This window comes from Hippocampus bargibanti, linkage group LG10, assembly GCF_051943395.1.
Source record: "Hippocampus bargibanti isolate YZ-2025 linkage group LG10, ASM5194339v1, whole genome shotgun sequence".
NCBI classification, from domain to species: Eukaryota; Metazoa; Chordata; class Actinopteri; order Syngnathiformes; family Syngnathidae; genus Hippocampus; species Hippocampus bargibanti.
In genome coordinates this window covers 17,944,804-17,970,249 of record NC_142743.1, presented here as the reverse complement: position 1 = coordinate 17,970,249, position 25,446 = coordinate 17,944,804, and the positions used below count along the sequence as shown (strand labels likewise).

Here is a 25,446-nt window from a genome sequence, read left to right as displayed (position 1 = left end):
TGACTCTTATTGCGAAACAGACGTCTGAGTCACTGAGTCACTGAGTCACTTCCGGGATACGGTTGTATTTTTTTTATGAGTTCGAGGAATTGCTGCAGACGGAAATGGTTTAAAATGTTTCACCAATGAAAGGTGCTACTTGAGTAATTCCACATGTGCTTAAAGGACAACCGACGCACTTTTTTTCTTCAGAAAAATGTTTTATAGCATCTAAAATACCCAAAACATGCAGTATGATATTTTTATTTAAATGCAAAACACCAATAAAAATGACTTAAAGTGTCCAAAATCTGCAAAAAAAATTGAGCTGCGAATTTGGCATTTTCAGAAAGTCCCGCCCCCAGTTCGTGACGTCACGCCTAGACGTCTTGCATTGCTGGAGAATCAAAACAATGGATTCAGATTCGGAGAATATGCTTTCTTGTTACACATTCAGTTATGAATATGATTCAAATAGTTCTGAAGAGGAAAGCATACATGTTTGCAATCGATTAAAGAATGTATTCCATGCTATTTTGAGGCAACATTGGGGGGAAATGTATCACCCAAAAAGAGGCAGAAAAAAAGCTTTCATAGAGGGGAAATTAAATCAGATTAAAATTTTAATTGATCAAATCTGGGCCTGGACTTTAGCGCAAAGTAAAACAAGGCGGTGGTCATTTTTATTATCACTATTATCATTATTATCATTATTATCATTATTATCATTTTTACTCTATGTTGCTGTTACTACTGTCTCACAATGACATTAAACGACGATTGTAAAAGGGACTACTGTATTCATTTGGTGCGAGAAGAGAAAATGTGCGCATCAAGGTTGCCATTGCCAACTCCGAGCCTCCTCCCCAAGGGAGGGCTCTGGTGTCCAATTTCAAAGATCACGCCACTGCTGTCGGTCCGCCCTCTCGGCTGGCTTATTTCGAATATTTAAATTGCGTCAATGTTCTCTCGGGCGCTTTTGCTTCTTACGCACGGCCAAATCCAAGAGCTCCCTCGCTGCAGTCTAACGGACACCTTGTCCCGTCCTCCATTGGAAGCTGTAGTTGATATTTCGTCTCGTTCAAGTGGGAAACAACTAGCAAGTGTACGGATATGTGGCGACTGTGCACGTGCCTCTTGCTGTTCATTAATTGCTCGGGAATAATTGGTGAGACCCTGACATACTAACACACGCACACATCGTTATCATCATTTGTTCATGCTAGTTGCGTTCCTGTTAATGCATGGATGAAATAAGTATTTTTTCTCATATACTGTATATATTGTTTAAGCTACACCTATGGTGTTTTTTTCCGGAAGAGAATTAGGGCCACCGAAGAAAAAAATAAGGTTGGCAATATTCAAAGTCAAGTCAAAGTCAAAGTCAGCTTTATTGTCAAATATGCTAATATGCATGACATACAGCACAGACCCAGCATGCAAGGCACTTATAATTACTTTAACAAACATAAAATTGAAAACGCCAATTTGCCGGGAGAGGGAGCCGCTGCGTGTTCTTGGGAATTTTTTTTTTGAAAAAATAACAAATATGACAACACAAAGACACAGAGTCATTCACTCTTCAGGACTTGCTGTACCCTCTTTGTGATGACATGAAGCAGTCTCACTTTAATCTCAGAATTCCCACTTTAATGTCAGAATTCTGACTTGGCTGTAATCTTCCTCCGTATGTTTTAAAATTGTAATTTAAGAAATGAAAAAGATGAATGATTTTGACCCCCCTCCCCCGTGTTATTACTGCCGGTAGGCGGGGCTATGATTGATACGTGTTAAAAGTTGGAAGTCTAAATTTCTATGCTTACTAAAAACTGATCCGAAATGTCAAATTATCATCAGTAATAATGTTGAAATTGGGATAGATTGTTATTTTGCTGATTCATATTGCGTTAATTTTAAAAAGTACTGGACAAACCATTTGATTTCTGATTGTTTCTATTTATAATTGTATTTTATTTATTGTTGTATTTGTGATTTTATTTTATTTATTATAGTACCTATGCTTGTCTGTGACTGTAAAGTGTCCTTGAGAGCTTTGAAAGGCTCTTAAAATGTAATGTATTATTAAAAAGTAGCAGTCAATTTATTGAGGTAATGTCATAATATGATGAGCTGATTGATTTGGTTTCAACCTCACGACGACCCTCTAAGGCAAGAGTAACAATGAGTTTGAGTGACAAAAATGTGTTTAACACACCTGCTTTATGGTTTTAGCACATGCAATGTAATCATAATTCAAAACTAAAACAATATGACAACATCAACATGAACAATTTGCCCACTGTGCAAACACTACAAGAAGAATTTAATGATACAAGAAGGCCCCACCATTTTTATGGACAATGGGCCCATTTCACATCAGAAATTTAGAAACAAAATATGAAATACACTGCTTACCATTACAGTAAATGTCATTGTAGTGATCCATTTTTCTCTCTTTCTGGTTTAAACTTCGGAGTTTCCCAAAATATGTAATGAAGATAGTTCCTCACTTTACTCATCGTTCAAATCAATTAATCCTTTTTTTATTTCAATTCACAGTAATGTCTGACAGTTTTTAGTAAAGAATAAGAAGCTTTTCGTCTATATGTGAAAGCTGCTTTTTGCTACATCAACACATCATATACCGGCAATTCATTTTTGGAATCCCCCACCAAAACTAGTTGACTCGTCACTCGTAAAATCTTATGACACCCTGTAAGTGTCAACAAATCATGCAGCACAGTGGAGTTTATCTGCCACCACTCTGCCGTGAGCCTGTTGTAATGGAAAAGCAACAGAGGCTGTGCGGTCTGGCCCGCCGGGTATAGCAGAGTAGTGTGCTGCGGGGCTGTTTGAGGTTCATGGACAAGCTACAGTCGCAGGATAAGTTTTTGTGTAGGTGAGTAGCGGCAGCTACCCGGAAGTTACTCAAATAGAAGGAAAGCTAGCTAGCCAGCTAATATATAGCCAGCTAGATAGCCACCCAGCTAATCGCTAGCTAGCTAAATAGCCAGCCAGCTAAGAGATAGCTAGCTAGATAGCCACCCAGCTAATAGATAGCTCGCGAGATAGCCAGCCAGCTAATAGATAGCTAGCTAGATAGCCAGCCACCTAATAGATAGATAGCTAGATAGCCAGCCAGCGAGCTAGACAGTTAATAGATAGCAAATATTAGCACTCAAACACAAAATAAGACACTGATGGGAGCTCCAAGTTTTTTCACAGTGACAACACATGTGAGTGTATTGTCACCATGATTTTTTTATTTTTGTGGTAGCTTTTGTGCCACAACTATTTTGCATGTACGATACACACAAGGCAAACTAGATCCTCAGTCATTTTTCACCCTTGATCCATTTCACGAGGCCGCGGGGTGGATGGGGGCGTGGAGTAGATTAGTGACGGGAAATGACAACATTGGCGTGCTCTGCTTTTTCCTTTGTGTGAAACGAAGCCTCAGTATTGGAGCTGCTGCAAATGTTGTGGTCTGTTTGTCAGTGGACATTAACGGAACAGCTGCACTCACTTTGGAAAGTATTCCTGTAAATGTTAAAAAGCTTTCTGCTCGGCTTTTGCGTCATGTGTGGGTGGGATCGAGGACTTTTGCTTCAACGGAATGGGGGGGGGCTTGTTTTGAGTTTTGAGATATTCCTCAGAATTAATATTAAACAGCCAGGACTTGATGTCTGGTGACCTTGGTAACATTGTTGTGGCACCAATCAGCAGCCAGTGGTGTGAATGTAATGCCATCCATTTTATATTCTTAAAGGGCCAGTTCGGTGTGTTACTTAAAGGACAACCGATGTCTCCGGACAAGTTGTGTCCATAATTTGTAAAATGGCTTCAAATGACTTCTACAAAGATTCCACCACATATAGCTATATTTTACGTTTTAAGACTTGCGCTGAATATTCCGGAAGTCTTGTTTTTGAGTTGATGATGATGTCTGACGTGATGTCACGTCTGGAACGCCCCTGACCGAGAAGGCGACACACAATGCATTTTGGGTACTTTGTTTGGTATGAAGACTTTGTGTTGATCCGTGTTGATGGAGAAATTGGAAGGAAAAAACATAAATAATGCGATAACTTTGATACTAGTTGACAAAAATTCCCAGCAGACAAATCAGATAGATAGCTAGTGAGCTAATAGTAACTCGGATAGATAGCTAACTTGCTAATAGATAGCTAACAGATAGCAAGTTAGGCCTTCACTCAACCTTTTGTGATGTAATGTAGGGAAAGATGCACGTCTGCTACAAGCTAAATGTCGAAAATGGCGCGTCGTCTGTCACCACATTGGCACAAACACAACTTTCCCGGCGTCATTTGGACAAGTTTGCCGTCTTGATTGCGTCCGCGATGGGCGACACTCACAATATTCTGTGGGTCCCGCAATTTGAATAAAAATGACAAAAACCCTGGCACTGGAGTGGACACATTTTTGCACGTTGTCTGGCAGTGAATGAGATAATAACTTTATATTGAATCTCTTGTGATTAGTGGAAGTACAGGGGAAAACCAATAGTAAATAAAAGGTGTTGCTTTCACTTTTTCCACTTATCTGAAGTTCACTGATCTTTCGATTATATTGTTGATTTAGCTTGCTGAGTTAAACATGACAACATTATCAGTATTTTTTTTCGTGTGTGTTTTTTGGGGGAAAGTTGTTGACACAAGCTCATTTGACGACCGCACGCTCAGAGTATTGATTTAGACCAGGGGTGTCAGTCATTTTTTTCCGCAGGCCACATTGTAGGTATTGTTTCCTCCCGAGGGCCGTTATGAATTTGGGGAAGCCATTAGAATGTTTAATCCGATCCACATATTACATATAGAGCACACAACAAATGAATGAATAACTAGTTATCAAATCTGAAGTCAAGAATAATGACTGTTATTGTGGTTTATATCCAAAAATATGACATTTTGGTTAAGAATTTAGCAAGCATCATGGAATTTCATACGTTTGATTTGCTTTCGCGGGCCGAAAAAGTTGATGTGGCGGACCGGATTTGGCCCGCGGGCCTTGACTTTGACACCTGTGATTTAGACTTTCAATTGTTGAACCCGCTCCTTTTCTTTCTTCTTCACCCCCGAGCAGCATATGAATGCAGTTCCACTCAGATCAAGTGCGCCAATGGCCGTTGCCTCACCCAGAGGTGGGTTTGCGACGGCATCGATGACTGTGGCGATGGAACCGACGAACTGCCAGAAACCTGTGGTAGGTTTTTTTTTTTACCTCCTTCTTGTGTCAAACCTTTCATCTACTTCTTACAAGGCTCGCGGGCGTGCCCGTGCCTATCCCACCTGTTTTCCGCCAGTGGAATGGAACTGGATGCCAGCCAATGGCAGGGCGCTCACGAGATGGAACTATTCATGCTCACATTCACCTAGGGAGTAATTAAAGTGTTCCATTTGTCTCCCACGCATGTTTATGGGATGTAGGAGGAAACCGGAATACTCCAAAGAAAACCATGTGGGCACCGGGACTGATAAAAAACATTTTTTTTTTTCAGTCTAGACTTTCCATGATGGAAAAGGAAGTTTATGCGCAATAATGAAATGCGGATCCTGTAATCAGATGTAAAAGATTTGGAATGTGTACTGTTGTATTCCTAGCTAGATTTGTTCCCCTCTTTAACTCATTCACTGCCAGACATGTGCAAAAATGTGTCCACACTAGTGCCAGGGTTTTTGTCATTGTCACTTGAATTCCAGGACCCACAGAATATTGAGTTTTAGGACAACATAAATATTCAATACAGCGTTAGAAACCATAGACTCTCTTCTTTCATCTGGAAAAAAACAGAGTTAATTCCTAAATTATATGGGTCTGGAGTTATATCAGCTTGAAATGAGGGTGGATGTCCAAAATACAATTTTTATAGTGCTTTAACAACCGCTGAAACTGGAACAAAGCGCTAACATGAAAAAAGGAAATTCTGCCCCCTTGTGGAAAAGAAGAAACATTGCCAAGGCCATGGCCAACGCTTTATCGGCCCCCAAGCATGGAAAAAAAAAACAAAAGCTGAAAAAATTCGGGAATGGCACTCTGCGTCATATTTTCAATTCCCAAATAAATTCGTGAATGGCAGTGGATGAGTAAAAAAAAAAAAAGGGTGTTTTCGGGGCATTCTGCGAGGTCAGTTTGCAGCGTAAATCTCCCTTCCGCAATCCCACCCCCAGTTCATTGCAATTCAATGGGTCAAGTCATTTCCTTCCTGTTTGTTTCGCCAGGGGCCAGAAAGTGTCTCGAGTCAGAGTTTAGCTGTGGTGCCCCCCAGCATGTGTGTGTACCGCAGGGCTGGCACTGTGACGGCAAAGCAGACTGTGAAAACGGCACGGATGAGATCAACTGCAGTAAGTTAGAAAGTTATCTACATCGCGGGTCGTGAACACACACAAATTAGAGATGAAGTATCGTTGAACAGTTTTTGAGTCTGCAATTATATAGCAGTTATATTCCCAAAAGCCACAGAATTTTATTTATTACTGGGAATTTTGGTCATGTGATCGGTCACCTAAAAAAAAGTTCAGTTTGCTGTTTCTTTGTCGAAATTTAAGTCTGATTTACAAGCATTTTGGTTGGCGGTTTACTGTCAAATTGTTTCTGTTGGCTTTGTGGTAGTCCATGTTATGTCCTGAACTATTGCCCTCATCCGTTGTCTGCGTTCTATTTTCAGACCAGCTAAACAACTACCGAAATCATCATTTTTTTTTTGGATCGTTTGCAATTATCGATAAATTTTCGCTTGTACAAGACACCCCTTTATTACAAGCGACCTTTGAAAAATACTCTCTTGTCCCAGAACGAGAAATGCTGCTTTATACTGCGTTGGTTGCATTCTACGTCACACATCACAATCAGATCAGAATCAGAATCATCTTTATTGCCAAGTATGTAGAACACACAAGGAATTTGTTTCCGGTAGAACACGCTGCACTAGTATCGTTGTCAAAAAAACTGCTAAGTGGCACTATACAGTTCCATTTTGGTTGGCGTATAGTTTGTATAGTTTGTATAGTTTGATATATGATATTGTTGCGGGCACGAGGAACATGCCTCTCACCCAGTAGGTATACAGCAGAGGGCGTGTTTAGGATGAGGTGGTTTTACAGCACTTTCCAATGCTTGTTTACATTCACTTGTTAGCAGTTGGAATAATGACATGTTACAGTCAGTCGTGCGTGCTCCTTCCTCTACTGCAACATTGGTTCAGTGTAGCAGTCGAGGAAGGAGCTCACACGACTGACTGTGGAGACGTGTTTATTCCAACATCTTATAAATCAAATTTCTTCATCTTTTTCTTCATCTTCATCATCTTCATCTTCATCTTTTTCTTCATCTTCATCATCTTCATCTTCATCTTTTTCATCTTCTTTTTCATCTTCTTCTTATTGTTGTTCTTATTCATCTTCATCTTCTCCTTCTTCATCTTGTTCATCTTCTTCTTGTTGTTCTTCCTTATCTTCTTCTTCATCTTTTTAATCATCTTGTTCATCTTCTTATTGTTGTTCTTCTTCATCTTCTTCATCTTCTCCTTCTTCATCTTCTTCTTCTTGTTGTTCTTCCTCATCTTCATCTTCTTCTTCATCTTCATCTTCTTCTTCTTCATCTTCTTCTTCATCATCTTCTTCTTCATCGTCTTCTTCATCTTCTTCTTCATCTTCTTATTGTTGTTCTTCTTCATCTTCTTCATCTTCATCTTCATCTTCATCTTCTTCTTCTTCTTCTTCATCTTCTTCATCTTATTATTATTATTATTATTATTATTAAAAAAAATACAAAAGACAAGTCAACCACAGTAATTCAACCTTTGTCAAATGCTTTTGGTCCAATGTCACACAAATATGAGCATAATCATCTTTTGAGTAAATTCTCCCTCCAATCGAGTAACTCTGAAAAAAGGCCAGATTAGCTATATGCTAACATAGCATCTGCATTCACCCGACTTCTTGCTCTCTCCTCAACCGCAGTGGCAAAGGAGTGCACGGCCCAACAGTTTCGCTGTACGTCCGGCGAGTGCATCTCCACCAGCTTCGTGTGCGATCACGACAAGGACTGCCCGGATGGCTCCGACGAAGCTTCCTGCCCAAAGCCCACCTGTAGCCCGCTAACTTTCCAGTGTAACAACACGGTGTGCGTTTCTAATAACTGGGTTTGCGACGGCGACAAAGACTGCAGCGACGGCTCAGACGAGTGGCCGGAGAACTGTGCCGACAAGAAACCCAGCAAGGACGTTGTGGCTTGTCGGGATCATGAGTTCCAGTGTGCTGATGGAGAATGCATTGACGGGAGCTGGCGATGTGACGGGACCCCCGAGTGTACCGATCGGTCGGATGAAGTCAACTGCAGTGAGTTAATTCACGTTTTCTAACCAATTTTTATTTTATTACGTCCTTTACTCAGTTTTCAGTTTAAAATGTGTTGCATCAAGTGACCCAAGATCAATGTTTTTCTTGCCTCATATTGACAATTTATCTTCACTCCACTCAATGTAAAAGCAAGTCGGCTAAATTTGTCCAGCTTCTGGGGCCCAAACGGTTAGCTCTGTGACTTTCCGAAAATCTGGAAAGATGAAGAAAAACCAGATCGTAAAACGTTTTTCGCATTGCATAGCTAATGTCTCCATTTTTTTTTTTAGTTCACCCTACCTGTTCCCCAGATGAGTTCCAGTGTAGCGACGGGACTTGTATCCACGGTAGCCGTCAGTGCGACAAAGTGCACGATTGCCCGGACTCTAGCGATGAGATTGACTGTGATACAGGTGAGCAACCGAGAAAGTGTTTTGAGGCTCTGAAAACTTGCTGGAATTTTTCCATGTTGAATGCCAATGTTGGAAGGGATAATCAGGGATGGATCTGGGCCACGCCCTTGCGCCGTTGACGCATTTTGACAGCCACTGGCGCAAATTTGTAACTCCATTGCGCAAGCCCCAGGCCAAGTCTATTACGATTAGCGCATATTGCTTCATGATTTGCGCCACATATGACATACTTCTGTTAACATAGCTAAAGAAACAAATTCAGTTAAACAGCAATTGAAAGCTGTTTGTTTTCCTTCAGAGGTTTTAACTTTTTTTGTCTGCCATCATTCCTTACCCATATCTCGCCATAATCAACTTGCATTTGTTTCAGTGCGTTCCAAAGCCGTCGTAGAGGATATCGGGCTTTTCCGTGATCTGCCAGAAAGTGCCAAAAGGGCTAATCGAATATTCATTTACCCATGGTGCATAGCATTGTGTACATCGAATATGGCGGATGGTTGCAGTATGGAGCGTGAGAACAGCAGTGAAACGCTAAAAGACATTAAAAACAGGGTAGTGACAATTCGCTGCGGCAAACTACTGTTATGGTTTGATTTTAGTAGATAATGGGAATGATTTCAGAGCTGTTGAGGCACATTGGAAATCTTCAAAGCAAAAAAAATTACGTCGACACGAGTAAAAAATATTATGCTAAGTGTGTTCTCTGTCTTATCTGTAATACCGTACAATATCAAGCAAGAACAGGATTGATTGTGTAGTAACTAAAGAAAATATTTATTTTATGTATGAATACAGTCTTTGACTTGAATTAAAGTTGTTGATATATTCAAAACATAGATTTTACTCAAATAATGGTTTTTAATTTGCAATTTAGAAATATCATGCTCCAATGAATGTATTTTGCTTTATTTCAATCAGTTTTGTATACTTCGGCAATCTCGTTAAATGGGGCCACCCATCAATTTTAAAATTGTGTCACCTTTTCAGATAAAATGAGCATTTTTTTTAATTTCCCATTATATTTAACCATAAAAACAGGAGCTTTAAAAGTTGTGAATTTTTGCTGCTTTTATTCACACGCACGTGTATATTCTGCCTAGAAAATGTGTGCGATGGCGCCACTCAGTTCAAGTGTAGCAGCGGGGAGTGCATCAGCATGGCTAAGGTGTGCGACAAGCAGAGAGACTGTCGAGACAGTTCAGATGAACCAGTCGGACAATGTGGTAGGTGTTTCCCCCTTGTTAGTTCTCATTTCTGTTCAACATCTAAACTGGAAAATCTGACCGGCTTACCCATTTTCGTAATTTGCCGAAAGTTTTTGTCATGACTGAAGACTTTGGTCGTTCACTGGCAGACGATGTGCAAAAAATGGATCCACTGCAGTGCCAGTGTTTGTGTCTTTTTCTCTCAAATTGCAGGACCCTAAGAATATTGAGTTCAGGAAGATTCAATAGTGTTAGAAACATTGGGCTTGTTTCTTTCATCATAAAAAAATGAGTTAATTCCGAAGTTATATGGGTCTTGAGTTATCTGAGCTTCAAATGGGGGCGGCTGTACAAAATACAATACATACAAATTGATTTATATAGTTCTTTAAAGGACAACCGACTCCATTTTTGTATCCAAACTGACATCAGAAAAACGTTTTATAGCATCTAAAATACCCAAAACATGCAGGCTGATATTTTAGTCAAATGCAAAACACCAATAAAAATGAGTTAGTGTCCCAAAACTACTTGAAAATGACCTCGGACGTGGCGAGTTTCAGCAGGTCCCGCCCCTTTGTTCGTGACGTCACGCCAGGACGCTTTCTTGTTACTCATCCAGTTCTGAATATGATTGAAATAGTTCTGAAGAGGAAAGCATAAATGTTTGCAATTGATTAAAGAAGTCCTTCTATCTCATTTTGAGCTGTCTGGACTCCATTCTAGCGTCCCAGAAAATGCACAAGATGGCGCCCAAGCTCCGTTGGAAATGGGCTGATTTGTCTGCTGGGAATTTGTGTCAGCTAGTATCAAATAGTAGTCTTGGTGCAACACACAACGATTCACCATCGCGTTATTTATGTGTTTTCCTTCAAATTTCGCCATCAACACGGATCAACACAGTTTTCAAACCAAACAAACTACCCAAAATGCATTGTGTGTCTGACTTTCTCGGTCTGGGGCTTTCCTGACGTGACGTCACGTCAGGAATTGTCACCAACTCGCAAACAAGACTTCCTGAATATTCAGTGTGAGTCTTAAAACGCAAAATATAGCTATATGCGGTGGAATCTTTGTAAAATACGCTCAGTAGAAATCATTTGAAGTGATTTTACAAATTATGGACACAACTTTTCCAGAGGCGTCGGTTATCCTTTAAGAACAGCTGAAACTGTAACAAAGTGCTGACATGGACAAAAGGCAAATACTGCTCTTTCCTGGAAGGGAAAAAAACATTGCCAGAGGTCTGACCAGCACCTTATCTGGACACCGTTCAACAAAAAACAAAACCCGAACAAATTCGGGAATGGCGCCCCATGTCACACTTTTTAATTCCCAAATAAATTCGAGAATGGCAGCGAATGAGTTAAAGAGCTGACTCTCATTGTCTTGTGTGCCTTTTTGTGTCGTCATAGATCGCAACGAGTGCTTAGTCGGAAATGGCGGCTGCTCACACGGTTGCATGGATCAAAAGCTCGGCTACAGTTGCTCCTGCCCCGTTGGATACGTTCTGAAAGCAGACAAAAGAGGTTGTGAAGGTAAGCGGCAGGGAAACGAGGCAGTCGACCTGGCGGATGTATGAAAGCTGAACGCAGCCTTTTGACTTCGTCACCACCCGCAGATATCGACGAATGTGCAGAAGCCGACATTTGCGGTCAGATTTGCATCAACGAGCCTGGCGGCTACAAGTGTGATTGCAAAGACGGCTATCAAGTTGACCCTGTCAGCAAAAAATGCAAAGCTGTTTCAGGTAATGCTCGAAAATGTGTGTATCATGTTTTATAAATATGACCAAAAATGGAGATCACGTTGTTAGTTATGTTTTTTTTCCAGGCACCACACCCACTCTTTACTTCACCAATAAGCATGATATAAGGAAGTTGGCGGTGGATCGCAGCGAGTACGTGCGTGTGATGAGCGGCTTGAAGAACGCCGTTGCTCTGGACATGGACATGCCAAACAATATCATCTTCTGGTCTGACCTTTCGCTCAAGAAAATCTACAGGTGAAAATTCCACTGGAGTGCAATTTAATGGCATGTTTTTTTTTTTTTGAAGGTCCTGTTCCGGACTATAAGGCACACCGCCAATTAATAATGTATTTTCAAACTTTTTCCATATATACAAGGCGCACTGGATTAAAAGGCATAACTTCAACGAGTGACATACAGTGATACCTTGGCTTACGAACTTAATTGGTTCCCAGACAGAGTGTGTAAGGCGAAAAGTGTGTATCCCAAAAATTAATTTCCCATAGGAAACCATTAAAATGAGAATAATCCGTTCCCAGGTCCCCATTATCTACTTTCTAAATTTCGAAGCCTTAAAACTACACAAAATATACCGTATTTTATGTATAATAAATGTGCTATGATATTATAATTAAAGAAATAAACTGTACTGGATAATAAAGTCGTTTTATTTACCTTTGTGATGGTCGTTGATGGCTTGATGGAATGGATAGCTTTTTGCATAAAGTGTCTCGAGCTCTGCGTTGTACATCTTGGAAGTTTTGATATTGCAACAGCAACAGATGCAAGCAGACACATCATTAATAGCTGGTTGCCTTGCTTGTCTTTTAATTTCAAATTGAACTGATGGCTTTTGCGGGTTATTTGTGGAGCCTGATTGATGAGAATTTTAACCTTGCAGTCTACACTCTGCCTTTGAACTATCAAAGTTGAAACCAGTCCAAATTTCACTGTTCTCTATCCATTTTGTGACTCTTTGTCGTCTGCCTGTCTCTTTAATGTTTAAACCACCTCCCCTCACTGCTGCGTTCTTGACCAATCACGTGACTTTAAATGAAGACTGGGGGCGGGGAATAGAGGACAAAAAAAATGTCGGCAGCCATTTTCTTTTAGGTGAACGGGCTCGTTCGCGAACGACACATCACTCATTGTGGCAGCTCCGTGTGTGTCCCGAAAAATAGTTTGTATGCCAAGGTAAAATTTTCATAAATTTAACATTTGTAAACCGAAAAGTTCATAAGCCAAGGGGTTCGTAAACCGAGGTATCACTGTATTTTCCAACTTCTATATGGAAAACATATTTTCCATATAGAAGGTGCAAGGTCAGCATTTGAAAAAAAAATACAGTATTTTTTTTTAAACGAGCAATAAAATTACAATAACAAATATCAGCTTTATGAAAATGTTTTAGTCTTATAAGTCAGGTTTACATTAAAAAAATGGCGAAATGAACCACAAATTAACGCATTCACTGCCAGGAATTGAAAATATGACGTGGAGTGCCATTCCCGAATTCAGGTTTTTTTTTTTTTTTTTTTTTTTTTTCATGCTTAGGTGTCGATAAAGCACTGGCCATGGCCTCTGGCAATGTTTTTCCTTTCTACAAGGGGGCAGAATTTCCCTGTTTTCCATGTTAGCACTTTGTTTTACCTTCATCTGTTGTTAAAGCGCTATAGAAACCAATATATATTGCATTGTAAATTGGACAGCCCCCCTCATTTCAAGCTCATATAACTCCAGACCCATATAATTTAGGAATTACCTCTTTTTTAATGAAAGAAGAGAGTGTAAGGTTTCTTACGCTGCATTGAATGTTTATGTAGTCCTAAAACTCAATATTCTGCGGGCCCTGGGATTTGAGTGACAATGACAAAAGCAGTCAATGAGTTAATATGAAGGAGAAATTATCTTTTTCACTGCGATGTTGATTTGAGTTGAACAAATCGTTGAGCCACTTTCCCCCCACGCCCCCCTACAGCTCCGAGTTCGACGTGGGTGCCCACTCCTTCCAGCCCACTGTGGTCATCGACGATGGAATTGAAGCCCCGGAAGGCCTTGCCGTGGACTGGATCCACGGCAATATCTACTGGACCGACAGTTCTTTGCGGCACATCTCCGTGGCGACAACAGACGGCCACAAGAGAAAGACGCTGATCGCTGATAACCTTCAGAAACCGAGAGCCATCACGGTGGATCCCCTTAACAAGTGAGTGCGTTGAAGAGCTCCGTTGGGGAATGTTACCGAACACGATTCAAATCTTTGTCTTTGACAGCTTCATGTACTGGACCGACTGGGGAGAGAAGGCCAAGATAGAAAAGAGCGGCTTGAACGGAGCCGACCGCGTTGCCTTGGTAACAGACAACATTGCCTGGCCTAATGGAATCACCCTCGGTAAGCTTGCATCCATCGCTTGGTCACTTGAAGTGCGTTCAAATGAGCCAATCAAGATCAATCCAATGTTTCTGGTCAGACCTTGTCAACCAGCGTCTCTACTGGGTGGATTCAAAGATACACACCCTGTCCAGTGTGGATGTGAATGGCGGGACCAGACATACGCTCATTCTCAGTGAAGACAAGCTCTCTCATCCGCTCTCTTTGGCTGTTTTTGAGGTTTGTGAAGAATAGTTTGTTGACATTGTGCGGTTTTTTTCTGAGCTCACCACATAAAGAAGACCTCAGAGCCATTTTTACTTACTCCGACATAGGAAAATGCATCTTTGTTTTTATTTTATTTTGTTTTATTTTGTTTTTTATTTTTTTTTTGTATTTTTTTTTTTATTTTTGAATTTTAATTTATTTATTGGCCCCACATTTTATGAAATTCTATATTATATGACCCCCAAGAGAAATTGACTCTGTTTTTTTTTGTTTTTATTTTATTATTTGTTTTTATTATTTTTTTAAATTTTGTATTTTATTTTAATTTAATTTAATTGATTTGATATATTGGCCCCAAATTTTATGAAATTCTATATTGTATGACCACCAAGAGAAATTGACTGTTTCATTTTTATTTTTATATTTTATTTTTTGTTTGATTTGATTTTTTTTTTGGCCCCGAATTTTATGACATTTTGAATTATATGACCCAAAGGGAAATTGACTCTTTATTTTTTTGTTTTGTTTTTATTTTATTTTATTTTTTATTTTTTTATTTTTATTTTTTTAATATTTTATTTGATTAGATTTTTTTTTAGCCCCGAATTTTATGACATTTTAAATTATATGACACAAGAGAAGTTGACTCTGGTTTTGATTTGTTTGTATTTTATTTTATATCTATTTATTTATGGATTTTTAATTTAATTTAATACATTTTATTTATTGGCCCCAAAGTTTATGAAATTCTGTATTATGTGACCCCAAGAGAAATCGACTTTTTTATTTTTTTATTTGTATTTTTTTTATATTTTATTTGATTAGATTTTTTTTTAGCCCCGAATTTTATGACATTTTAAATTATATGACACAAGAGATGTTGACTTTATTAAATTCTAAATTGTATCACTCAAGGCAAATTGACTTTGGAAGTTAATTCGCATGTGCGTGATCCTTTTTTTTGTAGGGCCCATCTGTATGTAACATGCTTTCTTTCTTTTAACTTTTTTTTCCAGTGCCACTTGCTTATTCGTCTAATTTATAATTGAACTTTTGAGTTCTCTTTTTAGCCCATTTTTCATTTTCTTCAAATCCAGGACTTTCCACCCATGCCTCAATTTGATTACATACAATTTGATTAAATACAGAATGTGCACTACTACATCATTTGGTTCCATTTCAATACACTCCTAATGTTGTGATAACGTGTCAGCAGAGAGACGCACACGTAGTGGTTAAAACACTTTTTTTCTTGTGCTTTTATGACTGAATAGGATAAAGTATTTTGGACGGATACGGCCAACAATGCCGTATTCAGTGCCAACCGAGCGACGGGAGACGACATCACGATGCTGGCCGATGACCTGCATCAGCCAGAGGATATCGTGCTCTACCATAACCTCAAGCAACCAAGCGGTACACCTAAATCACCACGACACAAATAAACAACAACTTTTGTTCGGTTCCTTCAACTTTTTTCCCGCTTGTAGGTTACAACTGGTGCACAGAGAAGAACAGTATAAATGGGGGGTGTGAGTTCCTCTGCCTACCTGCTCCTGTCATCAACCAGCACTCGCCGAAATACACCTGCGCATGTCCTGATCACATGAGCATGGCGCCAGACATGAGAAAATGTGTTGCGGGTGGGTGTCTATTTTTAATTTCAAAACGCCTCAGTGGGTTGTGAACCAAATAGGCACAAAGTCTTATTTTGTCAATTTCTCTTCCAGCGCCAGGCTCAGTAAAGCCTCCAACCATAAGCAAGCAGAGTGAGCCAGACGACCAGGCCGTTACAACGACAACCTCAGCAATAACCACGACGACGGCGACTGCCAAAGCTGCTGAAACAACCATGACTACCTCAAGCATTCGACCCAGGAAACCCGACATCTCCCCTGCACCCCAGCCTTCTACTCCGGCTCAAGGTACACCACACCTACACACATGGTAGCTTCACTCATGTAACTCCTAAAGCACAGGTGTCAAAGCCAAGGCCCGTGGGCCAAATCTGGCCCGTCGCATCATATTATTCGGCCCGCAAAAGCAAATCAAGCGTGTCAAGTGCCATGATGCTCGCTAAAGTTGCTAAATTAGTTAAATTGTTGTATGTAAATTACAGTAACAGTCATTAAAACTTCAGCCTGGATGATCACCAGAACCTCATCCTTTCACCACATCACCCCCGTCCACCAAGAGCTCCACTGGCTCCCGGTCAAATTTAAAATTCTTCTTTATACATTTAAATCTATCCATAATCTGCCACCACCCATACCTATCTGACCTTATTCAAATTTCTATTCCCTCACCTTCCCTCAGATCCTCCCTCCACCTTTGTATGCTCCCCCCCCCCCTCGCCTGTCTCAGCACGATGGGGGACAGGGCTTTCAGCTGCTCTGCCCACAAATTCTGGAACACACTTCCACCCCACATTCGTAACGTCGATTCTCCTCCCATCTCAAACCCCCAAATTGCAATTTATGTGTAGCTCTTTCTCTTGTTTCTATTTATAACTGTATTTTATTTATTGTATTCTATTTTTGATTGTATTTTATTTATTATAATACCTATGCTTGTCTGTGACTGTAAAGTGTACTTGAGAGCTTTGATAGGCGCTTAAAATGAAATTTATTATTATTTTACTCTTGAAATTTGAAATCTAGTTATTCATTAATTTGTTCGGCGTTCTATATGTAATACATGGAGGGGATTAAACATTCTAATGGCTTTCTCAAATTCATAATTCATAAATTTCCTCGAGACAAAACCGTAATTTATAATGTGGCCCGCAGCAAAAAATGACTGACACCCCTGTTCTAAATAATACAATACATATTGATTTATATTGTACTTAAACAACAGCTAAAACTGTAACGAAGCACTTAAAAGCAATTAAATGGTAGAAACATGCAGACTAAACCCTGCCGTCAGGGTTTATGCAGATTATTATTATCATTTTTGTTTGTTTGTTTTTTGTTGGAGTGCGTTTGATGTGGATTGAATTGCTTTGAGCTAAATTTCACATCAAGATGAACACATCCCGAGATCCCAAATTTCATCGAACTGACAGTTTTGTTCTCTCACATTTTCAGTCAACAAACGCACAGATGTCCCTCCAGAGGCGCAGTCGTCTCACACTGCTGCTCTCTACATCGCAATTCCAATTGGTAATCATCGCATCCTACATGTCAATCGTCCCCTTCCCGTCTCACATTTCAAGCCTCTCCTTTCATGCTTTCTTTCCTCGCCGCAGTGGTTATGATCATGTTGGTGTTTGGAGCCGTGTTGTTATGGAGACACTGGCGACTGAGGAACACCAACTCCATTCACTTTATCAACCCCGTTTACCAGAAGACCACTGAGGACGAGATGCAAATCTGCAGAAACTCTGAAGGCTACGTCCATCTTCAGGTAATTCTCATGTTCATTTGAGTTGAAACCAGGAAGGGATAGTTGTATTTTTTTCCGACATTCGATTGCTCATGACTTTCTGTGGTGATAGAACATTGTTTTTTGTGTATGAGAGTGAATGACACGGTTAAATTTCACATAAATCGGAACTCAAATGACTTCAGTACACACCCCCTGGGTGTTTCCGACTTTAGATGCAGCATGTATTTCATTTCCTTTGAATGTACGGTATTTTCCGGATTATAAGGTGCACCCTTCATTTTCTTCAAAAGATGACAATGCGCCTTATATATGGGAAATCTTACAAATATATCATTCATTAAAGGTGCGCCTTATAATCCGATCTGCCGTATACAGTCAAACATCGGTTATCAAACGTTTGTTCTCGACCAATTTGGTTTTAGACTAAAATTTTGGTTTTTTATGTCTCGGTTTACAACCGAAAATCCTTTCTTTGTTCTTCTATTCCCCGCCCCCAGTCTTCAGTTAAAGCTGCGTGATTGGTCAAGAACGCAGCTGTAAATGGGGGTGGGGGGCGGTATACAGACAGACAGACAGACAGAGAGAGAGTTAAGCCATTCTCAAAAAAAGAAAATGGCAGCCGACATTTTTTTGGTTCTCTATTCTCCGCCCCCAGTCTTCGGTTAAAGCCACGTGATTGGTCAAGAAGGCAGCAGTGAGGGGAGGTGTTTTAAACATTAAAGAGACAGGCAGACGACAGCGAGAGAGTGACATAATGGATAGAAAACTGTGAAATTCAGTCTTGTTTCAACTTTGATAGTTCAAAGGCAGAGTGTAGACTGCAAGGTTAAAATTCCCATCAATCAGGCTCCACAAATAACCCGCACAAGCCATCTGTACACCTGATGCAAAAAGCTATCATCCCAGTTAAACAGAACACAATTGATGAGGAACTAGATAAAATTATCGCAGGGAAAGCACCTACAAGGGACTCCATTCCATCAAGCCATCAACGTCCATCACAAAGGTCAATAAAACCATTGTATTATCCAGTACAGTTTATTTATTTAATTGTAATACCATAGCATATGTATTATGCATAAAATAAGGTACAGTTTGTGTAGTTTTAAGGCTTAGAAAATTAGAAAGTAGAAAATTATGTTTTATGGGGACCTGGGAACGGATTATTCTCATTTTAATGGTTTCCTATGGAAAATTTATTTTTGGAATACACACTTTTCACCTTACACACTCTGTCTGGGAAGCAATTAAGTTTGTAAGCCAAGGTATCACTGTGTATGGAAAATATGGCAATTTTCTTTTTCTTTCTTGTTTTTTTTACAGCGCCAAATGCTGAATACGGAGGACATTGACATTGCTTGACCCCCAACGTGCTAAGGACATTCACTTTGACGGTTGGTTGATCGGTTGGTTGCTGATTTTTTTTCCAGCATGAAAATGAAGCTATTTTTGTTTTTCTGGCATTATTTTATCATTGTTGTCACTTTGTTTGTGACCTTCAGCACAATCCAAAGAAGCACTAGACATGAATGAATGAAGATAGGGGGGGGGGGGGTGACGCATGCCACCAAGTCAAACCTCAACGTATCATCAGAATCAAGAATTTCAGAAGACAAAGCTCTTACTTGCACATCTTTTATTTAGTGCGGATCTGAATGTAAAGAAAAAAAAAACACTTTTTGCAACTTTTTTTCATATTTATTCCTGACTGCTGCCTTATGCTACTGTAAATCACCTGATAACATTTTCAACACACAATTATGTCAATGTTGGGGTCCCATAGGATGTTGTGTTTAAATTCAGTTCTGGACAAAAGGGGGGGACACATTGGACAATGAGGTGGGGATGCAGAGAAAATCAATACCAAAATCCATTGCAAAAAGAGATCAACCCGACTTAATTAATCGGATTGGCCGGAAATGATATGGCTTTATGCTTACAGGATTCACACTACATGCGTGATTCAATTTTGAATTCAATTTTGAATTCAAATCAAATACATTATCGCGAAAATATAACCTTGAAACTGCTGAATGTGTACGTATGCAAAATATCCCTTTCAGGTTTTGTTTTGTGAGGTGTTAAGATCTCTTTGAATGAAGCGTAGGTGCTTTACATTCTGAATGCTTAAGCTGCTAAGTTTCCTTTTCACCAAAAAAAAAATGAAGAAATTGTTTTCTATTGAAGATGTCGAATATGACTGTTGGTAATGATAAAATAAGAGAAACTGTAAATCGTCTGGAATTATTTTATAAAGCACTGTTGCCTTTTCTGTGTGCACTAAATATGGGGAAATATTATTATTTATTAATGGGGTGGATATTTGAAGGTTTCTGAATGTTTGGTGTTGGCCATCTTGGCTTCCATATAGTCAAACTATAAATCTGTTATTTGATCTTTTCATAACTGCCTCTTTTTAAGAGAAAGTGCTGTGTGCAGGTACACTTTTTGAGGGGGGGGGGGTGTGATGACAATCATCAATTGTTGTGGATAGTTTTTTTTTTTGTATGACTGCGTTTTTCCCACTGTGAAAAGTCAAGCACGCGTGCTCAGTTGTAAAAGAGAATGTGTCAATTTGCCTATCGTTTACATTGCTTGTTGATTGCTATTATTCTTTGTTAGGTTGCATTTGTCTTTTTTTCAAACAATTCAAGAAGTGTCACTGAAGTAAAATTGTTTGTGTTAGTTTTGTGTGTGTGTGTGTTTTTGCCAGATAAAATTCGCGCTATAAAAAGTATCAAAGCTTTGACTGCATCTGTGAAATTGTTCTTTTTTTTAAAAAAAAGCTTCGGTTCCTCGTGTTCGTAACCAGGCACCACTTTGTGTGTGTGATGGTATGCATAGCATACATCAATGAGACGATTAAAGGACAACCGACACCATTTTTGTATCCTAACTGACATCAGAAAAACGTTTTATAGCATCTAAAATACCCAAAACACACAGGCTGATATTTTTAGTCAAATGCAAAACACCAATAAAAATGACTTGGTGTCCCAAAACTACAGTAAATTCTCGTTATATCGATATCGGATATATCGATAGTCCCGGTTATATCGATACTATTTCTATGCACGCACGGAGAAAATTACATGCAAACAGGGTCGGATATATCGATAGTCCCGGTTATATCGATATTTTTTCGGACTCCCTTGAATATCGATATAACGAGACTTTACTGTACTTCAAAATGACCTCGGAGATGGCGAGTTTCAGAAGGTCCCGCCCCCTTGTTCGTGACGTCACGTCAGGACGTCTTGCCTTGCTCTAGAATCAAAACAATGGCTTCAGATTCGGAGAAGTTGCTTTCTTGTTACTCATCAGTTATGAATATGATTCAAATAGTTTTGAAAAGGAAAGCATAAATGTTTGCAATCGATTAAAGAAGTCCTACTGCATCAATTCGAGCAGTCAGGACTCCAATGTAGCTCCCAGAAAATGCACGAGATGGCCCCCAAGCTCCGTTGGAAATGGGCTGATTTGTCTGCTGGGAATTTGTGTCAACTAGAATCAAATAGTAGTCTTGGTGCAACACACAACGATTCACCATAGCGTTATTTATGTGTTTTCCTTCTAATTTTGCCATCAATAAGGATAATAATTCCATAATTTGTAAAATCACTTCAGGAAACAAAAAAATGGTGTTGGTTGTCCTTTAATGTCATTTCAGTACCCAAATTGCCAAAACAATAGCCATTGCTGCCATAGTGACACAAGTCGATAACAGAATGCCCACTGTCTTAATTCTGCCATTTTCACACACATAACCAGCTTTCTTGTGTTTAATGAGGACTCTAAAGTGCTGGTACAGTACGTGGCAAAATAGTTACCCCCTGAGATGGTTTAAAAAAAAAAAAAGGAATTTTGCAGCTTTATTCATATTTGACAAATGCAATATAAATCAGCATACAGTGATGCCTTAGTTTACGAACCCCTTGGCTTACGAACCTTTCGGTTTGCGAATGTTAAATTTAGGAAAATGTTACCTTGACATACGAGCTTTTTTCGGGATACACACGGAGCCGCCTCAATGAGTGATGTCGTTCGTGAACGAGCCCGTTCTTCTAACAACAAAATGGCTGACGACTTTTTTTGTCCTCTATTCCCCACCCCCGGTCTTCGGTTAAAGCCACGTGATTGGTCAAGAACGCAACAGCGAAGGGAAGTGGTTTAAACATTAGAGACAGGCAGACGACAGTTAGAGAGTTTCAACTTTGATAGGTCAAAGGCAGAGTGTAGACTGCAAAGTTAAAATATCCCATCAATCAGGCTCCACAAACAAACCGCACAAGCCATCTGTACACTTGATGCAAAAAGCTATCCACCTAGCTAAACAGAACACAATTGATGAGGAACTACATAAAATTATCACAGAGAAAGCACCTACAAGGGATCATTCCTCAAGATGGTAGAAGGTGGTTACGTTCCTCATCAAGTGTTTAATGCTGAGGAAACCGGCCACTCCATTCCATCAATCCATTAACGACCATCACAAACGTTAATAAAATGACTTCATTATGCAGTACAGTTTATTTCTTTAATTATAATACCATAGCACATTTATTATACATAAAATAAGGTATATTTTGTGTAGTTTTAAGGCTGAGAAAAGTAGAACATTGTTTTATGGGGACCTGGGAATGGATTATTCTCATTTTAATGGTTTCCTATGGGAAATTAATTTTTGGGATACACACTTTTCGCCTTACACACTCTGTCTGGGAACCAATTAAGTTCGTAAGCCAAGGTATCACTGTATACTGTGTTTTCACTGTGTTTTCACTAGTCAAGCATATTGCTCAGGTATATTTGTTGTTAACTTCTCCTTGATAAAGGTTTTGTGCAATCTTGAGATCAAAATGTCACAATGAGGCAACACTTGATTCTGCAGACATGCCGCAAGTTATACAAGTTGGAATGGTGAGTGCATCCGTGCTATGTTGTCAGTCCGGATCCAGCATCCACATTCCACAACCGATTGTTATGCTACTAGATACAATTGACGATTTAAAAAAAAAATCCATATACTTCATTTAAACGTTTTGCACAAATGTGACCATGCATAATATAGGTGCAATGCAAAGCTTTGCTTTGCATCATGCAACTTGCGTGTGTGTGTTGACACATCCTAATGAGACTGTGATGTCATTCCCATGAGACAATGGGCAGATTCAAAGTATGCTTCACCTGCACCGCCCGCCAGCCCTCAACCTCACCTCATGTCGACGAAGACTCCCCATTGGCTGGCCGACTGGCGGAGTGGGAGGAGACTCATCTCACGCCACTGCGTCAACAAAGATGAAACGGTTGAAGGTCGGGATCTACGTACAATAGTAACAATTGTTCTAATTAGAAACTCACAATAGATGACTGTTTGGCATCCAATTGAGTTAATATGCTGTTTATTAACTCATTCACTGCCATCCCCGAATTTATTCATGAATTGAAAAGCATGACGTGGAGCGCCATGCCCAATTTTTTGGGGTTTTGTTCTCTCTTCTGTGGGTGGTGGGGGTGCGTTTGAAGCTTCGGTCAGACCTCTGGCAATATTTTTCCCATCCACAAGGGGTCATCATTTCCCTTTTTTCCCATGTTAGCACTGTGTTCCAGCTTCAGCTGTTGTTAAAGCCCTATATAAACCAATATGTATGTTTTGCATTGTATTTTGGACAGCTGCCCTCATTTCAAGCTCAGATAACTCCAGACCCATATAATTTAGGAATTAACTTTTTTTCCAGATGAAAAAAGAGAGTCTAAAGTTTCTTATGCTACATTGAATATTTATGTGCTGTAGTCCTAAAACTCAATATTCTGTGCGTCCTGCAATTTGAGTGAAAATGACAAAAACCCTGGCATTGGAGTGGACACATATTTGCACATCGTCTGGTAGTGAATGAGTTAAAAAGAGCCAAATGGGCAAAGGATTTCATAACGCACAGTATCAGCCGGTGGTGGTGAATGTTATTTCTGCATTGGTTTACAAGCTTTAAATGCCGTGCACTTCCGTTGTATTTAACGTTTAACTCATTCACTGCCATTCACAAATTTATTTGGGAATTGAAAGTATGACACAGACCGCCATTCCCGAATTTCTTCGGGTTTTGGTTTTTCATGTCGGGTGCCGATAAAGCGCTGGTCAGACCCCAGGCAATGTTTTTTTTTTTCGTTTCCACAGGGGGGGGGGCAGCATTTCCCTTTCTTCCATGTGAGTGCTTCAGCTGTTGTTCAAGCGCTATATAAACCAATATGTATGTATTGCATCGTATTTTGGACAGCCGCCCTCATTTCAAGCTCGGATAACTCCAGATTCATATAATTTAGGAATTAATTCTTTTTTTTCTGATTTAAGAAGAGAGTCTGAGGTTTCCTATGCTGCATCGTCGGCAGTGAATGAGTTAATACAATAAATGCAACCATTTGTTATCTTTTAGTATTTTTTTTTTTTTTTCATTTTTATGTGCAACATTTTATTATTTCTTTTCCATGCTGTATATTGTTACAGTGGCTTATCATACTAACAAATATATTTTTTTAGGGAAATTAAACTTTGGTTTATGAATCAATGGTGCAGCGGGAGGTGTTTTCGGTTATCAGCTAGTATCGGTTTCACAATGATGCAACATGCTAACATTAGCTTGTCTCACTTCAGCTGCTTTTAACAATGCAGTCTTTGAATAAATCGACTTCAATGCTGACTTCTGCTTCACACCTGTTCTGTTTGTCTTTGGACAGCATTCCTGTTCTCTGTCTTTTTTTCGGTTCATGTGTATTGGTTTTGAAAGAACTTAGAGAGCCTGGCAGCAGCCACACTCAACAGGTAAAATAAAATTTGTAACTAGACTTTAATTTTAAAAAAAGATAACACTATTTGCGTGAAAAGTAAATATTTCAGATGTTTCTAGTTCTATGAAATTAAATCAACAAAAATAAAATTCCGAATTATTGTTTAATTTATCAAAAGTAAATGATGAATCATGTTCTGTGTTTTTGATGACAAATATTCTGCCCCAGCCGGTTTCTCTAAAATAAAGGTGGAAAAAAAACATGATTCACTATTGCACTATTCAAGTCTTTAATCAATGTGTGTTTGTATACGTTTGTTAGTGTGTTTGTCTTATGTTGTCCCTTTTAATCGGAAAAACCTTCTTGCTTCCTCTTCTCTTCTGTTCAGAGCACCAGTTTAATGTGTAATCCGTGAGTTCGATAGGCCTGTTGTTTCTACATTATCTCCGATGAGCAACAGACCAATCCCATGTAGACACAAGGAGTGAGTGAGCAGGAAAGGCATCCATCTGGGCAAACACTCATGCGCCTTTTTATATCTTTATTTGGTGCTGTTGCTGCCTCACTCCATATAATGCTGATAAGGTGCTGGTGCTAAAACCGTGCTGCAGATTTACATCAACAGGATACAAAACTGAAGGTAAAGCACAACGTAAAAGCACATTTTTCTCGTTTAACCACTACAAAATGAAAGAAAAACTTTAATTTGTCTCTCAATGGAAAAAGAGAAGCCAAATTACAACAATCAATAATACAACAGACTTTAAATTTAAGATGGAGTCAAATGACAGGGAGAAACCGGAAGTCAAAACCTATCAAAATAAAACAACTGAGAGCACAAATGCAAAGGCGAATATAAAGTCCATTATGATACCAATCATACACCTCTGATAATAAAAAGCAAGTCATGAGCAGGAAGGATGTGTTTCATTTGTATTTAAGTGAAGAATTCCGATCATCTGTCATCACG

General features: G+C 39.4%; 1 protein-coding gene across 1 annotated transcript; it reads left to right on the top strand.

Moving 5' to 3' along the window:
* The first annotated feature begins 955 nt into the window (after positions 1-955).
* Positions 956-20,439, top strand: ldlrb (low density lipoprotein receptor b). Its single transcript, XM_089005803.1, has 18 exons — positions 956-1,147; positions 5,083-5,202; positions 6,219-6,341; positions 7,959-8,336; positions 8,627-8,749; positions 9,850-9,972; positions 11,370-11,492; positions 11,576-11,704; positions 11,788-11,959; positions 13,683-13,910; positions 13,978-14,096; positions 14,176-14,315; positions 15,578-15,719; positions 15,794-15,946; positions 16,034-16,228; positions 17,393-17,467; positions 17,554-17,711; positions 19,017-20,439. The coding sequence occupies exons 1-18, from the start codon at positions 1,093-1,095 to the stop codon at positions 19,053-19,055; spliced, it is 2,595 nt and encodes an 864-aa protein (XP_088861929.1). The 5' UTR covers positions 956-1,092; the 3' UTR covers positions 19,056-20,439.
* The last annotated feature ends 5,007 nt before the right edge of the window (positions 20,440-25,446 follow it).

Coding starts and splice junctions, on each gene's coding strand:
- ldlrb (XM_089005803.1), top strand. CDS start 1,093: ATGTGGCGACTGTGCACGTGCCTCTTGCTGTTCATTAATTGCTCGGGA. Junction 14,097..14,175: donor GCCTAATGGAATCACCCTCG/GTAAGCTTGCAT, acceptor GTTTCTGGTCAG/ACCTTGTCAACCAGCGTCTC. Junction 16,229..17,392: donor GCCTTCTACTCCGGCTCAAG/GTACACCACACC, acceptor TCACATTTTCAG/TCAACAAACGCACAGATGTC.